At 48.9% G+C, this 21,171-nt stretch overlaps 1 protein-coding gene across 1 annotated transcript in view; it reads right to left on the bottom strand.

Annotated features, from left to right (window-relative positions):
• Nucleotides 1-2,463: 2,463 nt before the first annotated feature.
• The window catches only part of GRIK4 (glutamate ionotropic receptor kainate type subunit 4), a 305,096-nt gene continuing 286,388 nt past the window's right edge, over nt 2,464-21,171 (bottom strand). Inside the window, exons 18-20 of the mRNA XM_047878295.1 lie at nt 20,973-21,101; nt 6,805-6,923; nt 2,464-2,820 (exon numbers count right to left, since the gene is read on the bottom strand). Coding sequence (XP_047734251.1) covers nt 2,464-2,820; nt 6,805-6,923; nt 20,973-21,101 — 605 coding nt within the window. The remainder of the gene's footprint in view (nt 2,821-6,804; nt 6,924-20,972; nt 21,102-21,171) is intronic.

Below are 21,171 nucleotides of genomic sequence, written 5' to 3'. Positions count from 1 at the left end.
GGTGCAGGTTCACTCACCAGCTGGAGTGAGGTGCAGCGATAGTCCAGCAGCTAATAGAAACTGTCTAGCGCTGTCAGTCTTATCTTTATTCCACGCAGTGAAAGAAACAGACTTTATAAATGATTCATGGGGACATTTATTTCCCTAATCCATTAAAAAACGTTTGCTATTGATCAAGATATCCTGCTCATAAAAATGAGGTTGGTTCTTTTGTTGTTGTTTAAAAAAAAAAAAATACCCAACCCTTCCTGCCCCAAATGTGATCTAACAGTAGGGACCACATTGTGAGAAGCAAGCGATGAAGCTGTGGGTTGGAGCAGTATGGCACCATTGGGGTCTGCGGCCAGGGGGCCTGCGGTGTCCTCCCCACCAAATCCGTGGGACTTGAGGCAAGGTGGAAAAAAATACTCGTGTCCTCTTGTAGCTTGTCCTTATTTGATGGTCAAAGAGGAAAAGGAAAAAAAATTGAGATTCATGACAGAGAAGGTCAGCCTAGGACAACACTGGCATCCCTTACAGGAATAACCAGGAGACCATTTGCGCCCCCCCCTCCTCCCCCCAAGGTTGGGTGGATGTCAACCTACCCAAATGGTAAAAAACAAAACAAAACAAAACAAAACAAAAAAACAAAAAAAACCCCCATGGAATTAAGCTCAGCATCTTCCAAAGATGTCTTTATTTTAGTACATTCAGAACAGAAATGTGAGGACAGTTTGATTCAAGGTGGTGGGGGGTGGGGGTGGGGCTGGGAGCGGCTGATTACTTCTCTCTCCCTCTGGATTTTCGAAGTTGACAATCAGAAATTGCATAGAATTTGTTTTCCATCAGAAAGTGAAGACTCTCTGCGTGAAACTCCCAACTGGTGAAGCCAAGCAAAGGTCAAGGTCAAGGTCAAGGTGAAGCAGCGGCTGGGGAGCCTCACCCCGCCCATCAGATGAGCGCTCCGTACGTACCCTGCGAACATCTCACAAGTACAGCAGTAACTAGCAGCCATCTGCTAGCCTGGAAAGCATCGGTAACTCAGATCTTGCAGATGGAAGAGAAGTTAAATGCTTTACTTAAAGTCACGCAAGGGGACTTTTGCCCAAGCTGAGGGTAGGACTCAAGAGTCCCCAGGCCAGTGTATGAGCTGTGAGACCCCACCTGTCTCCAAAGAAGCTGGCAAATTCTGGATTACTTAAGGTCTTTCCATTTAATACACACAGCGCGCGCGCGCGCGCACACACACACACACACACACACACATTTGCACCCAGGTCTCACATCTAAGAAATCACCCGATCCGTGACAGCCTAGGGGATCTGGCTTCACAGGCAGCTACTGGGTTTGGTTAAAGAGATAGCGTTGACAGAGTGTGCACCATACCGACAGGGCAGCCCCATCCTTCCTTCCCTGTGAACAGCACGCTCCGGGGGAAGCCAAGGCCAGGGTGTGGGAAAAGTGTATCACCTGCCCCTGCTCCTTAAGCAAGGCCCCAGGACACCTTGTACATTCTGCTCTCCTCCCCTGTCTCTCTTCTTTAGAGATCACATTGACAAAAGACCAAATCGAACCCGGTCATAGTGAAAGTCAGAAAGAGAAAGAGAAGACATATTAACCCCTGAAATCCCAGGCGTTTCAAGGTCTCTCTGAGTAAACTATGAGTGGGTTGGATTTTGGCATTTAAAAAAATTACTTTAATGGACTTTTGAGACTCTCCACCTCCTTCTTCCCAAGACTCTTCTCCTATACTCCCCATTATCCCCAATCCCCACTCAGAAGAGAGAGGTCAGCACCTGAAATCAGACGCACTTGGCCGCTCCAAATCCTAAAATTTAGGAAAAAGAAACAGGGATTATTTAGAATTCCATTCCCTAACCCAGCCTCCCCCTCCAAAAACAAAAACAAAAACAAAATCCCAAACAAATGAATAGAACGGAGAAGACAACAAAGAAGAAAAGGCGGGGGGGGGGGGGGGGAAGAAAAGGAAAATAAGAGAGCATTAACAAAAATATACAAATCCAGAAAAGAAAAACTTCCCTGTTTAGTTTAATTTGTTTGTTTTCCTGTAAGAACTAGACCCAAGGTACAATGGCCCCTTCCTAGGGGAGAATTCCACTGATGGTTCCACCAATTCATTGGACAGGTCTGGGCAAGGCCCCCCCACCCCAGACTCTGTAATTTTGGCGGGAGGGAAAGGCCCACTGGGAGAAGGTGGGTCCTTGCGGTCGGGAGGGCGGGCGTCCCCTCGCCACTCGGGGTGCAACGTCTCTGGGTGGACCCAGCTCCCGGACCAGGGCGCTGGCTCTGGCTGGGACGTCAGGCTCTCCGATCTGTGTGTCAAGTTCCTGGATCCAGGCTCCGGGGAGAAGCGTGGACGCTGTACAAGTCCGGGCTCCCTGCGGAGCGCAGCATCTGCCCCCACCCCACCCCCCGCCCTCCCGCCTCCCCACCTGGCCTCCGCGTGTCCGGCGCCCCCCGAGGCTACTCGGGCTCGCTGCTGTTGGTGGTCTTTTCCCACTCCAGGCTCTCCTCGCTGCGGGCGGGCGACGGACGCGCCCGCAGGCCCTGGAACCTGCGGCACTCGGGGCAGACACGGATGTGTGTGCAGCCGCGGGCCACCAGGGCGGCCTCCTGGGCCAGTCTCTGCGCCAGCTGGTCCGGCTCCCCGGCCCCACACAGCTTGCCGTTGCTGAGCGTGGCGGTGCCCCGAGGCCGGCGCTCCTCGGGAACGGGGGGCCGGGGCGGAGGCACCCCAGCGCGCCGCCGGCGGGGGTGGACACTGTCCTGACACAGGATGATGCTGCGGAGCTCGGTCACCATCTCCTGGCAGACGGACACCTGGAGGGAAGGAGGAGGTCACAGCCTAACCTCTCAGAAAGAGCCCCTGGGGGTCTCTCGAGCGTCCCCTGCGTGTCTCTGCAGGAGGGGGACTGGGGGGCCCGTGTCTCAGAATCACATGATCCTAGGGATGAAGATAACATGAAGGCCTTGCAACCCACTCCCTCCGTCCATCTGCCACTAAACATTCCAACGCCCTCCATACCCTAGAGGTCAACAGTCCTGCCAGCTGGTTGTCCTGTCTTTGTTCCGAGGCCTCCAAAGATAACGTCCTCACCATGTTGGGAGATAGCCCGTGAAATGGTGCTTCCTTCTACTGAGCTCACAATCCCTCTGCGTGAAATTGTCGTCCATCGATCCCAATTAAATTTGTAACTTGAAGCCTAATAAATAAATATCCCCTCTTCTGCAGGTCTGTTAAGTATTTGAAAAAAGCCATGTCTCCAGGAATGCTCTGTTCTCAAACTAAAGACTCATTCTTTTGATCAACTGGGTATAGCTGGAGATGATAATCACTGTAACAAAAGCAACAACAATCACCTCTCCAGGTTCATAGTCTCCTGATAGGAAACCCTTGGTCCATCTATGTTTCGGAACGTTTTAGATTTTAGGGGCGCCTGGGTGGCTCAGTGGGTTAAGCGACTGACGCTTGATTTCGGCTCAGGTCATGATCTGACAATTGGTGGGATCGAGCCCCACGTTGCATTCTACTTGGGATTCTCTCTCTCCTTTCTCTCTGCCCATCCCCCGCTGAAAACAAATAAATAAACATTAAAAAAAAAAAGAATGATTTAGATTTTAGAGAGGTGATAAAGCATACATAGAATATATTGCACGTCATACCCCGTGGGGTCTAGGGCAGACTCTATATATTCAAGCACATTAAAAGTTGTTAAGCGTGGGGCGCCTGGGTGGCTCAGTCAGTTGAGCGTCTGACTTGGGCTCAGGTCATGATCTCGCTGTTTGTGGGTTCGAGCCCCGGGTCCGGCTCTGTGCTGACAGCTCAGAGCCTGGAGCCTGCTTCGGATTCTGTGTCTCCTCCTCTCTCTGCCCCCACCCCCCCATGCTCATGCTTTGTCTCTCTCTGTCTCTCAATAATAAACAAACGTTAAGAGAAAAAAAATTTTTTTAAGTTGTTAAGAGAGTAAAGTCTGAGAGTTCTCATCATAAGGAGAAAACTGGTTTTCCTTTTTTCTTCTTTTCTTCTTCTTGTATCTGTGTGAGATGACACATGTTAGCCGAACCCATTGTGGTAATCATTTCACAATAGGTGGAAATCAAATCATTATCCTGTATGCCTGAAACTTACACAATGATGTATGTCAATTATTTGGCCATAAAACTGGAAAAAGCACGTTAGTTATTTATGTAGCAAAGCCTATGTACCTTACACCGAGTGAGATAAAGACCATAAATACTAACATTAGCCTTGCACTGGTTCGAATGTTGTCGCCAAATGCATTTTGCATCAAATTTATAAAAAGAACTTGGCACTTTCTAAGCTTTTTAGGCTTCAGAATTGTGGGTGAAGAATCACAAGCCCGTGTTACTGCTGCTACACTTCTACGTCTACTACTCCCGCTGCTATGTCTATGATACCCATTTCACAGATGTGGAAACAGAGGCTCTGAGAAGTTATTTACCTTGTGAAAAATTACTTGACTCATCGATGGCTGACCCAGATTTTGAACCTAAACCCACCTACTCCAAAGCACATGTATGCTCAGTTTAGTTCTCTACTCTGTGCTGGAAGGGATGCTTTCCTGGACTCTGATGGAAGAAGAAACCCGCTCTTTCATGGTCTTTCTTCCAATCTTCCAGTTCTATCAACAGGACAGTTGTTCTACCATAGCCAGATAGCTAACAGAGACTTTACTCTTCATTTTGGTTCTCGGAAGTCCTCGCTGAATTTTTTAAGGTACATCCAGACCATGGGTCAACTCTTGGGAGAATAACCAAATGTGCACAGATCCTCTACTTAAAGCAGCTACAGAGAAGTAGTATCACCTGATGGGATATGGCCAGCATCAAGAATGAAGACCTGGGTTCTGGACCTCCTAGTGTTACTAAATATCAGAGATTCTGGGCAAGCCCCTTAACATCTCTGTGCTTCTAATAATGACTGTGACAGCTAAAACAATACCACCTGCCTACTCTATCATATGTGGCGAGACACTCATTTGTTGGATGCCAATTACGTATCAAGCGCTGTGCTTTGGGGGGAAATATAGAGACAGAGGACACGGTGCTTTCTTTCAGGCAGTGTTTAGTAGGAAGGCAGATCCAAAAATAATTGCAACACAGTGTAGGAGTGCTCAGTGCACAGGTCATAGTGGTGATGGAAAGGAGGAGAAATGATCAGCTCCTCTCGTCCAGGGCAGAAGGCACGAGAAAAAGCTTCACAGGGAGAAGAACACTTAGGTTGAACTAAGTCTTACCAAGTAAGTAGCACCACCATTTTAGTTGTGGACAAAGAGAGAAAGCCAGGAAAGCTGGAGGGAGAGATAGGAGGGGAACCAACAAAGCTTGGTGCCGGGAAAGGCAAGGGAGGAGAGAGCTCCTGGAAGGAACTGTCCACTTCATCAAGGGGCACACTGAGGTCCAATAAGGCCCAATGGGTTCTCTGGTTTTGCCCACTGGGAGGGGTTAGACCTCTTAGCAATGACCTTTCAGTGCAGGGATGGGGGGGAGCCAGACTGCCTTGCATTAAGGACTGGCTGGGAGGTCCGGAAATGGATACTGAGATAGTCGGATCACCTTGGTCAGCCAGAGGGGAAAAAGACAGCGCAAGACCAACAGTGATCCTGTTATTATTTTAAAACAGAGGATAAACTTGCACATAAGTTGAGATTTTGGGGAGTCAGCAGGCAGCAAAAATAAAGGGGAGAACGAGCAGGACCCTAGAATAGCCAAGGAAAGATGGGACCAAGGGAGAGAGAGAGGGATGCCCGGGAGCATCTGCGGTGGGCCGCAGGGGTGGTTTTAGCTGTGGGTAGAGTTTTAAGCGGGAGTTGTAACTTGGGGCTGCCCACTCCTGATTTCCTGGGGAGATGGGAGATAAAATCAACCTCTGTGCACGGAGGGGCCGAGAGATGTGAGGAGTGGGTGCCGGTCTGGAAGTAGTAGTGGGTATGGGAAAGAGGCTGAGCACGAAAAGTAAAAGGACCAGCAGGCAGTGCTGTACTGACAGCCTTCCCCCCACCCCCACCCCCACCCCCACCCCCACCCCCGCCTGAGGCTGGACTCCACTGATGGACGGGCCCACGTACACTCATGTCCTGCTAGGAGCTGTTTCTCCAGCATCAGTGAAGCCAGGAGGCTCAGGGAGATCTAGGGTTGAGAAACCGAGAGAGAAGCTACTGTACTTTAAAAGCCGAATGATGCCATCAGCACATAAGGATTTGTGCCCCTTCTCTGAGGCAGAAAAGGACACAGTCTTCTTCCTTCTAACCAGACCCTTCAGTCTGTGGGAAATCTACATTAACCCAGTTGCGAAGCCACAGGTTCGGGAATTAAAGTTACTCAAAATCCCCGGGGAAAAAAAGACGTAATTCTTGGGCTCACGTAAATTGGGGTATCTCTAAACACCTTTGCCGGGAAGTTAAAAACATCCTAAAGATCCAAGAACTAACGTCAACGGTTTCCACTGGCAGCCTGGTACTTTTGCCTGTTTTTCTCTGCCACACTACGTCTTAAATTGTAGGTGTAGAAGGCTTCGTTGGGCATAAAACATTCATCCCATATGTATTTGCCGGGCCATTTCGGAAAAGAATCTGCAGCTCAGAGGTTAAGTGCGCTTTCTGTGGCTGCATCGTTAGTAAGTGATAAAGCATGAACCCAGATCTCTTGCCCTCAGGATTGAGATTCTTTCCCCTGCACTGTCTCGTGGGCACTCCACCCTTTTATGGGGTCTCAAAAAATGATTCTTGTACATGCCCGAGCCCGCCCGCCAACACTACAGGTCGTACCCCTTTGAAGGTTTACCTCAGTAGCTTCCGAGTGTCGGAGAGTCCATAAAAACTCCAACATAGCCATAAAAATGGCCACGATTAAGCCACAAATAAGAACCACAAAGATTCCACCAATATTCTCCATTCCCAGTCCTGTAAGAAAGTGAGAACAAACGAAAGGTAACGTAAGAGGGCTGGAAGACATTATTGTCCTACCAAAGATGCTGAAGGTCATTTACAGAGCCAGAACTTGAGTCGTGTAGGTACTTTACACACATATTCCTTGATAGAGTTCTTTTGAAACAAACAAACAAACAAAGGAGCGGCATTGATGGAGTAAAAGAGGGGAGAAGGGATCTGGTTACAAAAAGAGAAGACTAGAGAGAAGTCTCCAAAAAGCCACCTGGGGGTGGGAGGGGAAGGTCATTTTAAGAAAAGGGTCATTGAGGGGCACCTAGGTGGTTCAGTCGGTTAAGCGACTGACTTCAGCTCAGGTCATGATCTCATGGTTCGTGAGTTTGAGCCCTGCATCTGGCTGGCAGTGTAGAGCCCTCTTTGGATCCTTTGTCTGCTTCTCGATCTCTGACCCCCCCCCCCCCCCCCCCCCCCGGCTCCTGCTCTCTCTCTCTTAAAAATAAATAAACATGAGGGGTGTGCCCTGGGCAGCTCAAGACTTCAGCTCAGGTCGTGATCTCACGGTCTTTGAGTTCGAGCCCTGCATCAGGCTCTGTGCTGACAGCTCTGAGCCTGGAGCCTGCTTCAGATTCTCGGTCTCCCTCTCTCTCTCTCTGCCCCTCCTCCACCCACACGCTGTCTCTCTCTCAAAAATAAACATTTTAAAAAAATTAAAAAAAAACATTAAAAAGGTTTTTTTTTCTGAAAAGAAAACAAAACGGATTAGTGAAAATTTGATTTAGCCTACAGACATGATAGCAAAATACCTATAAAGTCTAGACGTTTCATAAAAAATTTAGTGAATCTCTGTAACACTGGGTTTATTGGATATAAAGCAGTTGTTTTAACTGCACTGTGGGTAGAAAAAATTCCGTTTACATTATCTGCGTCAACATGTTACTTAGTTAGACAGTAAAACGTTTTATCCCTCCAGACCAGTGTTTGTCAAACTGGGCTACCCAACAGGACCACCTGGGAAGCTTGTTCAAAATAGAGGTTTCTAGTCCTTACACCAGACCTATGGAATCCATGTCTCTGAAGATGGGGCTTAGGAATCTGCATTTTAAATGTTTTAAATGGTTTTACTCATTTTTGAGAGAGAGAGAGCGCGTGCACGCGAGTGAGCATGAGTGGGGGAGGGGCAGAGCGAAAGGGAGCTGCAGAATCCAAAGCAGGTTCCAGGCTCTGAGCTGTTAGCATAGAGCCCAACGTGGGGCTTGAACCCACAAACCGCAAGATCATGACCTGAGCAGAAGCCAGACACTCAACCGACTGAGCCACCCAGGAGCCCCGGAATCTGCATTTTAAAACACATTTCACCAGTGACTCTTTTCTAGCCAGGCCTAAAATGAGTGTGCAGATTGGTATTGTCAGAAGCAATGTACATGACTAAGTTCCTTGAAGTCAGGCAGTTCCCAGTTGCCTCCTCGCTGCCTACCATGACACACAGCACGTACTCAGTAAATATTTGTAGGTTGTTTCATTTCCACAGTGTCGAACACTGCGTTTAGCTACATAACTGGATGCTTTGCTTGGTCTCAGAGAAACCCAAACCTTAGGGGCAGTGTCATAAGCACATGAGACCCCGATTTCCCAGGGGCCACATTCATAAATCAAAAAGCATCTTTTATCCAGGAAAATGCCAGGAGGGTAGCTTACACCCTGGGCTGGTCTAGACTGCTTGCATGTTTGAGTGTTTGTTTAATCAGTAAGGGGATAGGGAGCTATGTCAGTGTCAGGGAAAGCCAGCCTCATGCAACACTAAGAAATGAGCCTAGTTCAGGAGCAGAAATCCGACACTACTTTCTGCACCTTGGAAAGCTGGAAAAATAGCCCCACCTAGTCATTTCAAGACTCCCTGGCTTTCCTCTCACGAAGCCTCAAGTGTTGCTTTTTTTGTTTTGTTTTTACAACAGCCCGGCTGGGTGCAGTGCCCGCCCACACTGATAATCTGCTACCACGGCTTACACCACGAATGCATCGCAAGGACTCTATACTTTGGTCTGCAGGTCTACGCAGTTGACTTTTGGAAACCAGTGCAGATATGAATCCTCTATTTCGAATAATCAAAAACAGCGGGGTAGTTAAAAAATCAATTATAAGGGAAGGCATAGAGGGTTTGGAGTAGATTTCTACTTTCCAGGAGGAAGATGCTTGGGGTTCCTTTGAACACCAGCCCCAGGTTACTGGGACCATTTGGGCAGAAAGTTTTTGACCATGGGAACATGAGGATCCAGGTGAACGGGGCAGACACAGGGGGACACTTGAGAAAGAGGGTTAAGGGGTGGTGAGAGCCGGGTGTTCAGATGTGCATCTGAGCCTCATGGATGAACCAGAGCCTCCAGCTGGCCCCTGTGGAGAAGGCCGGATGAGGGCCTCGGTGAAGGGGAAGGTGACCACAGTGATCCCAAGGATATCCACCTGTCCAGGTAAACGGAGTCCCCAAGTGACCATTGAGGTACTAGAAGACTCTCTGATCACTTTGCGATAGTTCTGCCTGATACAGGAAAAATCCCCAAAGAAAAATAAGAAGCCTTTCTTCCCCTTCCAACTCCGTCTAGTGAACACCCATTCTCTCTCCTTCCTTCCCTGGCCAAGCTTTCTGAAACAGTTGTCTATATCAGAACTGTTTTAAGACATTTTCAAGCCCTTAAAACCGCGTACCTTTGGAGGCCCCGTCTCACATAAAAGCGAGAAGAAGAAAATGCACCCACATCTCCTGTTCAATGCCTTTTAAAAATTTTGCTCGTGACGTGGCTGAGTAGCAGGCAACAGTTAATTTATAATGGGCTGTGATTTCTCAGCAATCATCGCGCATACCAGGGAATGTTTGCAAAGCGAGAAAAAAAAAATCTAAGCAAAAAAATTGTTTCTAAATGTAATGAAGTTTTTATGAATATTAAATTTAAAAATTAATGAAGTCGAAACAATGTTACATTTTGGGGATATTTAATTAAACATGTCTTAATTTAATTTTGCCGTTTCTTTTTGCGTGTTAGAGCTAATACATTTTTTCAGACCTCAAACATAATTTTGGATTCTTGAAAAGCTTTTAGGCCCTGGGTATCTGAAGAAGAAAGTGGTTCTGTTCTGAATTCACTTTTTGTTTTTCCTGTTCACTCTTCACCCCATGTGATTTTGTCTCGCATCACCAAAACCACCCCCACCAAGGTCACCAACGAACAGTGTGTTTCGAACCTACTGGAAGTTTTCCAGTCCTGATCTTAAGTGACCTCTTGGGGCACTTGGGATTGCCAAGCACTCTCCCTTCTTGCCTTTTTATAAAGACATCGCTCTCTTGCAACCTCCTCGGTGCCTCCGCTTGCCCTGAGGCACATTCTCTCATTTTCCTGAATTTGGTCTCTTGTCTCTCCTTCCTGCACTGGCTCATACCAAGTCCTGGTGATTTTACCTCCTACATGTTTTTCAACTTCTTACCCTGCTAGTACTTCCCTAGCTCAGGCTCCCACTGTTTCTTGCTGGGACTGTTGCATGAGGCCTCCAAAATGATTCCCTGCTTGTAGTCCTATAACTCAACTCTACCCTCCACTAAGTTTGCCTGAGTGATCTTTCCAAGATGCTAAAATCCAACCGCAGTAACATCTCTAGTAACTGTTCCCAGTTCCCCGCGCACAGCATTCTGTTCCCAGCGCCCTACCTTCTGTACCTTTACTCCCACTGGTACCTCTCCCTGGAGCCTACCCCCCCAAGCCCCCAGACACGCACCAGGCCAACCTTAACCTTTCCTTCAAGACTTAGCTCATCTTACCTGGCTCTGTGAGTTATACCGCTTTGGTGTTTCATTGACAATGCACCGTGAATCATTCTAACGTTGCATAAAATAATACCCTCGTTTAACCTGATAAATCTGGATTTCCCGCTAGACTGTGAGTTCCATAAGGGGGACGATCCAGGTCTGGATCAACTCTGTAACTCCACCATCATGGGGCCTGGCCCATAATAAGAGCCCAATAAATGTCTGCAGAAAGAATGAACAGAAAGCAAGAGGGTAAAGACACCTCATATGTGGAAGCCTGCGTTATCAGAAGCTTTGGATCCATACTGTGAAATGTATTCATTCCTAATTCATTTTAGTTTGAAATAATAGTAAAGTGCGACAGCCCTTGTCGCGTGCTCGCAGCCTGATCACAGAGGCAGAAGGCCCAGACTGCACAGAGTGGCTGGCCAAGGTGGGACTGAACACTGACGGTGAACCTACCACGTGGACCGATGGTACCGGGTCCCAGGCGGGTGCAAGGGAACTGGGGAGGGTTATAAACAGACAGGCGATCTGTGCTGGGAGAAGTCTGATCAGGTTAGGGAAAGCCTCTCGGAGGAGCTGAGGTTTTAACAGGATGCGGGTAGAAAGCATGAGTCCCCAACACACCCCCACGGTCCTTCTTTCTCAGCTTCTCGTGTTTCAGGGCCAGCGTGTCAATCATGGCTGTTGGCTCAAGAGTGCCGATTCCTGGCTGAGCGGCCTCCCCACCCAGGAGCGAGGCTTGTGTACCACCGGTGCCTTTAGGAACTTACTGGAAAGTGGAAGCAAGAATAGATTGTTGGCAGAGCCTGAGTTGAGAAACAGATGGAGCGGGAGCAGGCAGCGAGCTCTAGGAGAACACAGTGGTTCCATTTAATACTGTCATCAGTCATTCTGCTAAAGTCAAATGCCTTCCGCAGCACACAGCCTCTACGCCGGCATGGGCACCCTCCAGTCTGACCACAGGCCCTTGTAGCCTCGTTGTGCTCGTAGCCGCCTCGGCCCTTGTGAGGGGACGGCCCGCTAATCACCCCTCCCTTCCCTTCTTCAGACGGCCCACACAGACGCCACCTAGACAGATGGCTTTCAGACAGAGCCTCTCTTGACACGTAAGTCTCGGAGCCTCAGCTATGCCCCAGCCACGAGACTGCATTAACTGACATAGAATCGAACTCCCCCTGCAAAGTCTTGGTTGATTCAATCCTAACACCGGTGTCGCTCATAGCTTGTCCACAAATACAAATTACAGTTGGCAAATGCCAACAAACAGCATTCCGTGTCTCTAGAACTAACAGAGGGAAATGGCAACCTAGAAGGGAGTACCGGTGATCGACTGGAATCTCCACCCAACTGCTCTGCCATCAGTTCTGACCTGGAAATAATCACCTTTTGGATTCAGGGGCACATGCGTCTCAGGCCTTAACACCCTCTAATACCTCCAGATGGCACCGGGGAAATGTGCGACTGAGACGCAGGGAAGTTCCTTTTGAACAAGGAAGGGGCAGGGCTAGCCTGGGAGGCAAGAAGGCAGAGGCCACAAGAGCCACAGAGGTAGGTACAAAGAGAGACTAGCATCAGCATCCCAGCAAGGGAGAGTATAATTACTCTTGAACAACAGTCAGCATATCTTTCTTGAGAAACCTCCCTGACCCGAGCCCTACGCTGTGTGCTGAAGTGCTGTGCAAAGTTCCACGCTGAAAACGCTTGACGAGAACATGAATTCCTTGACCGATATGACTTTCCAGCGCTTTCTATTTCGGAATCACCTTCACCTACATCCATGCAAATGGCTTCCATGGTCTCATCTCCACGGACTTATTGATTGTAAATAGCAACTTCACGAGTCCATGTGGGAGCTGACCTGTATGACCTTCCCAGAAAACATAGAACAATTAGTCAGGTTTGCACAACTGAGGACTGTGAGACAGTAGGCATGCCACTTACTCTTACTGTGACATTCATTGACTAGAACTGGCTGAGTCTGGAGACAGTGATGGAAAGAGAGCAGGCGAATGGACACGAGATAGAAGAGGGATGGCAGAGGCATCTGATAAATTTTGCAATTTATCAAAACATAAGCCTGGGGGAGGCACTTTACAATTTATCAAAATATGAGCGTGAGCGCCTCGGTTTTAAAAAACATGTGCTATCTCATTCAATTATCATTAAAAACGCCGTGAAGAAGGCTCACTGTCGGCATTTTCCAGTTAAAGAAACAGGAATTCAAGGAACTTAAGCGAAGTGGCCCGCGTTTTCAGGGCAGAGGTGTGAAATCTACATAACTCTGACTACCCAGATAATGTTCTTTATAAAAATAGGGCCGACCTTCATGACTGTTTACTATGAGCAAGGTGACCAGGCTAACCATTCTAATTTCATCCTAACAGTTGCCTTGTGAAATTGGCACTGTGTTTACGTCTGTTTTTCCGACAAGGCAAGTAAGGTTCTGGAGTCAGCTAACTTGTCCGTGGTCTTGTGGCCAGTAAGAAGTGTCAGATCCAAACTGAAGCCAGAGCCCGAGACCTTACCCCCAGCCCACACCGCCTCTCCCTGGAACCAGGGTTCCTGATGCTACAGGGAGAGGGATACAGAACTCACCCTGACACTTTGATGACTGAATTCATTCCTGGGACCCCTCCCCCAACCTAGAGTGACCAGAAAGAGGGTCCTATTAGTTCCGCTTATAAAATTCCCTTCTCTCCTTGACAACGTTCCATCGAATGTTTGAATCGATGCTTTATCGACTTAACCTTGGCTCAGTATCCAAAGTTGGGCTGCAGCCTTCGGAGTGGCTGACCTCCTCGGATGCAGACGCACCGGACCACCGTCTACCTCTGTTCCTGATCGTGCTTTCTGGCACCCCCCGGGAGTTTCTCCGTCTCTCAGCAATCAATCTGATTGGATGAGGGAGAGGCTTCCTCTGCAAGCATCTCTCTGAGACACTATCTAAACTCCCATATTCAGATTTCCCGTCTTGGCTCTCTCCAGAGAAACCAGAGAACCGGGATAATCAGGCTGGGCCCCCTGAGAAGAGACAGAGAGGATAACAGCCCCAGGATCCATCCCCCACCCACCCCTTACCCCCCCTCTTGCTAAGATGTCTCACACTTTCATTCCCGCTGTGCCAGACAGCAAACTTCCTGCTCTCTAAGGATTTTGTGAGTCAATACCACTGGCCTCTTTTCCATCCTTGAAAGGGGACCCTGATTTTCACAGCCTGGTGGTGTATTTATGTTCCTTTGAAGCCCGATTGTGAGCCTGTGTTTTTCAAGATAAAGGTATTTAATTTCCTTGGAATTTACCGGCTACCTTTTTGTCTGACAATTGTTCTGCAAAGCCTTCAGTAACCCGATCCCCTTGAATTGGGGTGCCGGCATTCTGTGCGTGGCTAACGAGATTTCTTTTTATAGGGGCGGAGTGAGAGAATAAACAAGTGTTGCCGAAAAGAAAAGGCGGAAGAAAATGCAAGAGCTTGGAATGAAACCTGCTGCTTTTTGTAAATTCCCATGTAGCCTTCCACACGCGCCACCATTTCATTTTTCAGCTGCAGATGAAGGCAGATGGTCACTGAGCCACAGGCAGGGAAGGAAATTGGGGAGATGGAGCGAAGGGGTAATGTTGTGGTTGCCACCAGAGCCAAGGGAGGCCTGGCAAAAAGACTCAGGAGCAGTGGCTCCATCCCAATGTTAGGGTTCTTCTCCGAAATTTGGCAGCGACGTTTGAACTGTAATATTGGATTAGAAGCAGGGTAGCACCAGATCCTTTTCTTTGAAATTGTTCGCCTACCTGAGACGTTAGCCTATGGTTGGGCAACATCATCTCACACAAAGCCTGTTCTGTAACAAAGTGCTGACCAAAGCGAAAACTAGAGACTGAACGGGCACCGGCGGGTGGTCGGTGTATGGACTGCTGACCGGGGTGATCTCGGGGTGACGGGGAGCTGCTGTCCAGCGTCACAGGAGAGGAATCGCCCTGTATATCGCTAGCCTGGGAAAAGATCCAAATTCAAACTTCCAGGCACGCGGTACATTAAAACGTGTATCGCTCACGCACCCTCGTAAAATCGAAACATTGTCAAACCATCGTAAGTCAGGGACCGTCTGTACTTGAAAGCAAAGTGCCCACAGCCACTGTCAGCTTCAGAAGTCTCTGCAAAAAGGACCTTCTTCACAGTTCACTTCATTGCCGTCCCTGTCTGCATGCTCCACGTTCTCCCCCTTCCCTTAGGCACACGTGAGAGCCCACTGACTCACATCACGAAAAGAAAGATCACCTACGAGCTACTCTGGAAAGCAAATTAAAGCGACTGCCCTTTGTTCAGTCTGAGACACAAGGGGAAAAAAAAAATGTTCCTGTGGCTCCACTCCGGGTAACCACTTAAAGACTTACAGGAAGAGATCCTTCGGGTTACACCGGTCCTGTTCTTCTGCCGCAGGAGGGGCTCCCTTGAGCAGTAGCTTATATTCCATAAGTCTGATGGCTAATTTGCCAGAGAGAGGCCAAGCAATGCAATGGTGCCTTCCGTTCCAGGCTGGTGCTTCTTGCTTGGCTTGGAGGAGGTCACACGGACTTTCGCTTGGCTTACGAAGCCTTGTCGCCTCACTGAGTAACGTTTGTCTGGGCTTCAGCCCTGGCAGAAATGGGGCCGCTGCATTAAACGGGCACTAGCTGCCGTGGCTGGGAAGGGAGCCGAAGCCCCAGCTCTTATGATGATTTGCACAGCGTCTCCCAGACAGCACTCTTTGGACAAGACTGTGTATTAATACAGCTCACATCCTTTTCTTCCAAAGGACGGTGGCACAGAAGCAAGTTAACCCCGGCCAGTTGATAGAACCCTAGCATCTTCTGGGGCATTTGGGACCCGGGCAGGAGGACTTGTGCTATTTATTTCTCCTTTTCATCTGTTCCATTCTCTTCTCTGTGCCAGAGAACATTTGGTCCCCAAGTGCAGCTGGGAGCCTCCTGTCACTATGTCCTACCTTCCCTGGGAGCCCGATCTCTCTGTCTGCCTCCCTTCTCCAACCCTCCTGAACTCTGCTGTCCGATCGGTCCTCCTCAACCTCTGTGGACTGGGGAAGGATTTCCAAAGCCAGTCACTCGGCAAAAATTCTAACGTAAGTTTTCTCTAACTTACCGAATGTCTACCTCAAGTCCCCATTTCCACCTGATTGCCACAAATGTAGATTTCTCAGTCATTCCAGGTTTAAATTTAGCTAAAGGCAGTATGGTCTCTGTTCCCGCTTCACCCCAGATATATTTCAGGTCTGAGGATAAGAAGGAGGTGATGTGCCATGGGGGTGGGTTTAGGTATCTGGTCCTAACGCAGGATTCCACTTAGATTTCTAGTATCTTTGGAGCCTAGGAAAATGCAAGCCTGCCACAGGACCCTCCCTGCCCTAGGTCCCCATGTCCCATCCCTCATGTCCCTTCCTCACCGTGGCATGACACATATTTCTGGGGCTTTCCAAACTCCAGAAGTAAGCAAAAGTCTCTTTACCTCTTAGAATCCCCAACTAATTCCATCTACTACTGTCTTGTGTCCCAGCAGGGCACAAGGCTCCTTCTCAGGGACCCTCCCGATTCTAAAATATCCTTTTCCTGCTCAGAAGCTCCCTGTCCCGGCCAGGGTGTTTTCTGTCTGGTTTGCAGACTGGGCGGCCTGGGTTTTCTATTATTTTTCCACTAACTTCATGCCAAGCTTCCTTCAGTTATTAGCCTTCTGTATTGCAAAATATTCTTCTGGCAAATCAAAAACCTTGACTTCCAAGAACAGTGTCTCTGCCGAGGTGCAAGAACTGTTGGACCTTCAAGTCAGTAAGTTGATTCTTTCTTCCTCCCGAGGCAATGACTGTCCCCTGAGACCACGTATGCCACCGAGAGCTCAGAATTCCTCCCCACAGCACCTGCTTTCCTTATGCCACGTCTTACCCCAGCACCTCTGAGATCCGTAACTAACACTCTCAAACCCAGTCCAGTGTGCTATCGGCGTGCCAAGGCATAAGCAATGCTCAGGATGTTTACGGGGCATCGCCCTGGAACACTAATTTCACTCAGAGTTGAGGTACAAAAGGCATTTTTACATTAAATAAACGTGCCTATGTTTTGCTGTAAGTTGCAGAATTCCTGTATGCTTTTAGGATAAAACACAGGACTCAGGATATTCCAAGCATGGTGAGCCGTTTTAGACTATGGCCCCAGCGCCCCCCCGGAGTGTTGTGTTCAGTCTCTGCTGCTACCAATTCCTTCCATGGAAAATCCTGGGACATACTGGTTTGCAGTCCAAATGCCTTTGTCTAGTTTTCAATGCTCTCTTAACTCCAACCCCATCTTACTTATCGAAACCAACTTCTGAGTGTGGTGACTGTGCTCTACAACATTCCGAAAGCAGTGACTCCTGATAGATGCTGCAAGGTTCAGGCCAAATGTCCCTAAAGCCTTCCCTGACCATTGTTCAGAATTAATCACTTCCTCCCCTGGGCTTCATAAACACTTTTTTTTTTTTTTATATAGTTCTCATAAAGCATTCCTACAGTGCAACCATTAGAGTGATCATCTGTGCCTCTCTCTAGGTTTCAAACCTCTTGAGGACAGGGCCATGTCTTACTCCTTTTCATAATCTCAGAGCCTAGCACAGTGCCTGATGTGCCATGATTTACAATGTGTGTTGGATGCAGTGGGGGCTATGTGAACACTTTCTATGCCGACACCTGGGGTGTCAAGGTTCCTGTTTGGGAGCCAACAGACATAGGAAGTGGTACCAGTCTGGAGGTCCATGAGATGACTGTCCACCCATTCATTCATTCACTCATGTTCACTCATTCACTCATATTCATTTATTCATATTCATTCATTCATTCATTCATTGTTCATCCTTTCATCAAATACTGATGTCAGATGATCATGCTGGTCACTGGGATACAAAAATAAATAAGACACAGTTCCTGCCTTTGAGTTTTTCATACTCCATGGGGGACAAATGTCAATGGAGACAAAAGAGATGTCACAAGTGTTGATTTTAGAAGAGCTATCTAGCCTCGAGGAGCACAGCCGTACTTGTGGCTGTGGACACTGTTCAGACCTCTCACTGTGCCTTAATTGCTCCCTTAGGCCTAGATTTTGGGATAAAATTAGTTCTCATTTCCTTTGTGACAGTCGGTTTTGTGGAGGGTTTAACACGATTTGTGTCATTCACTCTTCACAATAGCCCCGGGAAGTGACATTATTATTATCATCCCTATTTTCTAGAGAAGGAAACTGAGGCTCAAAGATGTTTCATAGTGATTATAACGAGGCCTTTTATGGAGTGGAGTCCATTTGACCCAATGTCCATGATCCTGAACCCTTATGAAAACTGCCTGAGGGAAGAGACCTAGCCTCGTGCAGACAGTAGAACCAACAGGTAAGCAGGAGAGTAAAAGTCTGATGAGCTTTTACTCATCAGAAGGAGGGTTGGGGAAAGTCCACTAGACTTTAGGGAATACCTAGAGAGGGAGAGAGATGATCCAGACTGGGGACTGTGAGTGACAACTCTAAGACACCCAGGTCCTGTGTCGTCATTCCTATTCTTGCCAATTTTGCTGCCTCCCAACTGTTCCTCTGTAGGATTAGCAGGATGCATAAATAAACACAAACAAAGAAATATGTGCACAAAAGGGAAGGACCGGTGGCTGAGTTCAGGGGTCAGGGATGAAAAGGGAAACTGGAGACATGGGGTCAGCTCAGCAGTGAGCCTCAAGGGGACATGTAGATCAAATGGGGGTCAGGTTTAAAAAGGCTGGGGAGCTGGGGAAGCCTGCAACTAACTAGTGGGAAGCAGGAGGGGAGGGAGATCTGGAGTTGGAAGAGCCAGTGCAGGCCTGGGTGGCAGGGGAGCGGGGGGTGTGGGGGCATGCAGGATTCTGTGGGGGTCCCTGCACTGCTCTGAGCCCTTGCTCCTGGCCACCTCCCATTGTGTTCTGGCCTCCCTCATCGAGAGTGTCTCTACGTTACCCGTAAATTTGGCTGGCTGCTCAGAGGCAGGAAGGACTGGACCTAGGGGACAGCTCTGGGTCTGAAGGTTGCTCAGGGAAGTCACTGAGGCACCATTTCATTGGTTGCTTTACTAACGTGACCAAGGAGAACACGGCCACTGGTAGCTTTGGACAACTAGCAGCCGGTGGCTTTAATCACACATCTCACAAATACGTATTGGGTACCTACTATGTGCCAGGCTCTGTAGGGGGCGCTAGGGACACAGAAACAAACAAGACTGGGTCCACATCTAAGGTGCCGTCTACCAAGCAGAGGAGATCGAGAGCTGCAATGCAGAGTGTTGAGTTCTCTGTCCAAAGTCACAGAAGCGCCCAACTCCCTGTGGGAGGTAGGGGGTGGAGGGGGACCAAGGGCTTCCAGGAAGAGACATATCTGGACATTTCTCCGGTTTCGCTCATCAGGCAGGGGAAGAACTCAAAATCTTTCTGCTCTGGGTCCCAGATCTACCTCTCTGTTTCTACTTCACATTACTCCAGACCAAAAGCCACGACTGTTTCCCTCCATCTGCTTGGTAAGACAGGGCCCTTCGCTACCACTCTGAAGTTCATTGTTACACAGAACAACATTGGCATAAGTTAGCTTATCAAGGATCTCCTTTTATTTTGACTATTCCAAGCCCAGACCGCTTTAGATTATTTTCAGTCCATGTGTCTTTGGACGGGGAGGGGGTGGTGCAGGAGCATTTTGCTACCCTGTCTTCCCTAAGGACAGACCCGCTGTCCACCTCCGAGCTACTCGTGGGACTCTGGCTCTGTTCCACGTGCAGCACACAGAGCCCTCGCCCACAGCACAAATTTCAGCTGCTGCGTCTCTCCTCGGGGTGCTTATTGCCTGCGATACCCCCTCCGCCCCTCCCTCCCTGTTCGGGTCCTGAGTATCTTCAACACCTACTTCATTCTATCAAATCCACCAAAGTTTCCGGAAACTTCTCTCTGTACCACCCTCATTTCTTTCTTCCTTTTTTCCTGCTGAACAGAGTTATAGCCTCCTCCCCACTTGATCTTTGGGGAGTGGAGAGCCAAGACATGTGTGGTCTCAGTGGGTTCCTGTGAGGGGAGGGGCAGAGTGTCTAAATTACAAAGGGCCTGCCCCCCTAGGTCCGTATTCCTGAGCTCTTCCCTTGCAGGAGAGAGATCCACAGACAGACACTTGGAAACACAATGTCACTCATTCACTGTCTCATCACGGATAATCATTCACTCTGAGCAGAGATGGAAGCACACGGTATTATTCATTTTGTTCCTGAGCTGCCTTCCTGGGGGACAGCGTGTAGAGGTAAATTTGTTGCATATTTTAGCAAGGCTGCAGGAGATTGCGAGGGTGACCATAGGATTTATTGCCCCAACCAGGACATTGTGAGACTTAAAGGGAGTTCTAAAGATAACTAATAGGCATTAACTGATCTATAACAGATGTAGCATGGGGCTATCCTGGGCAACCCCCCTACAAAATCTCCCGGATGCTCAGGGACCCTCAAACTCCTCAACCCCACATATCAGTCAGCGACTGCTTTCTATCCAGCGTGATTTAAACTTCATTCATTCATTCATTCATTCATTCAAATATCCACCTGCCAGGCCCTGTGGACCACCCTATGAAGAAGACAGTCCTTGTCCTCACGAAATTTGCATTCGAGTAGAAGAGGTGGACAGTAAACAAAGAAATGCATAGAGAACAGAATACGAGGGAGTGATGAGGTCTGAAAAGAAAACCAAAGCAGAGCTCACGTGATGGGAGGGATGTGTGGGGAGGGGAGGGAAGACCTCTCTCGGGGACCCTCCCCAGGGAGGCCAGGAGGAGGCCACGGAGGGCTTGTGTTTTATTCTGAGAAGGGAAGGTTTGTGCAGGGGAATGCTGGGATTTCCTCGCATCATGAAAAGATTCACTCTGATTACTGGTGGAGACGATGCTGTCGAGGGCCAAGAATGGGAAAGGGAGACCAGCAGTCGAGGGTGGAGAGGTGAGGGGGGCACGGGCCGGGGTAGGAGCTGGCTGCACTCGGGAAGCATGGTAAAGATGGGGTCTCTGGGACTAGCGAGCCGATGGGCACTGGATGCCTCCAACCAGCCCAGACTCTGGGCCAGGACTGGCCCTCAGCCCAGCCCAGCCCAGCCCTCCATTCCCTGCAAGGCTTGTTGTCCGTGTGTTCCAGCAATCATCACCTGGACTTCGGACACCAGAAACAAGGGACAAGCGCTCCTCTAGAACAGGAGGGGGAAGCCGCTGAACGCACTCACCTTTGGCTCTGTGATCTTCCTCCTTGGGGCACTTGCCGCCTTCCCACCATTTACGCTTCAGAATTTCTAGGCGGTTGTTCTCCTGCAGCTGGAGAATGGCCAGGTCGAACTCATCCCGGAAAACCGAACCTGTGGGGTCACAGGAGAGCCCAGAACACAGGGCGTGAGTGCCCTCTCAGGCATCACTCTGCTCCTTTCC

Source organism: Prionailurus viverrinus, chromosome D1, assembly GCF_022837055.1.
Source record: "Prionailurus viverrinus isolate Anna chromosome D1, UM_Priviv_1.0, whole genome shotgun sequence".
In the NCBI taxonomy this organism is placed as follows: Eukaryota; Metazoa; Chordata; class Mammalia; order Carnivora; family Felidae; genus Prionailurus; species Prionailurus viverrinus.
Note: the sequence above shows the minus strand (reverse complement) of the source record. Positions and strands in the feature narration are given on the sequence as shown.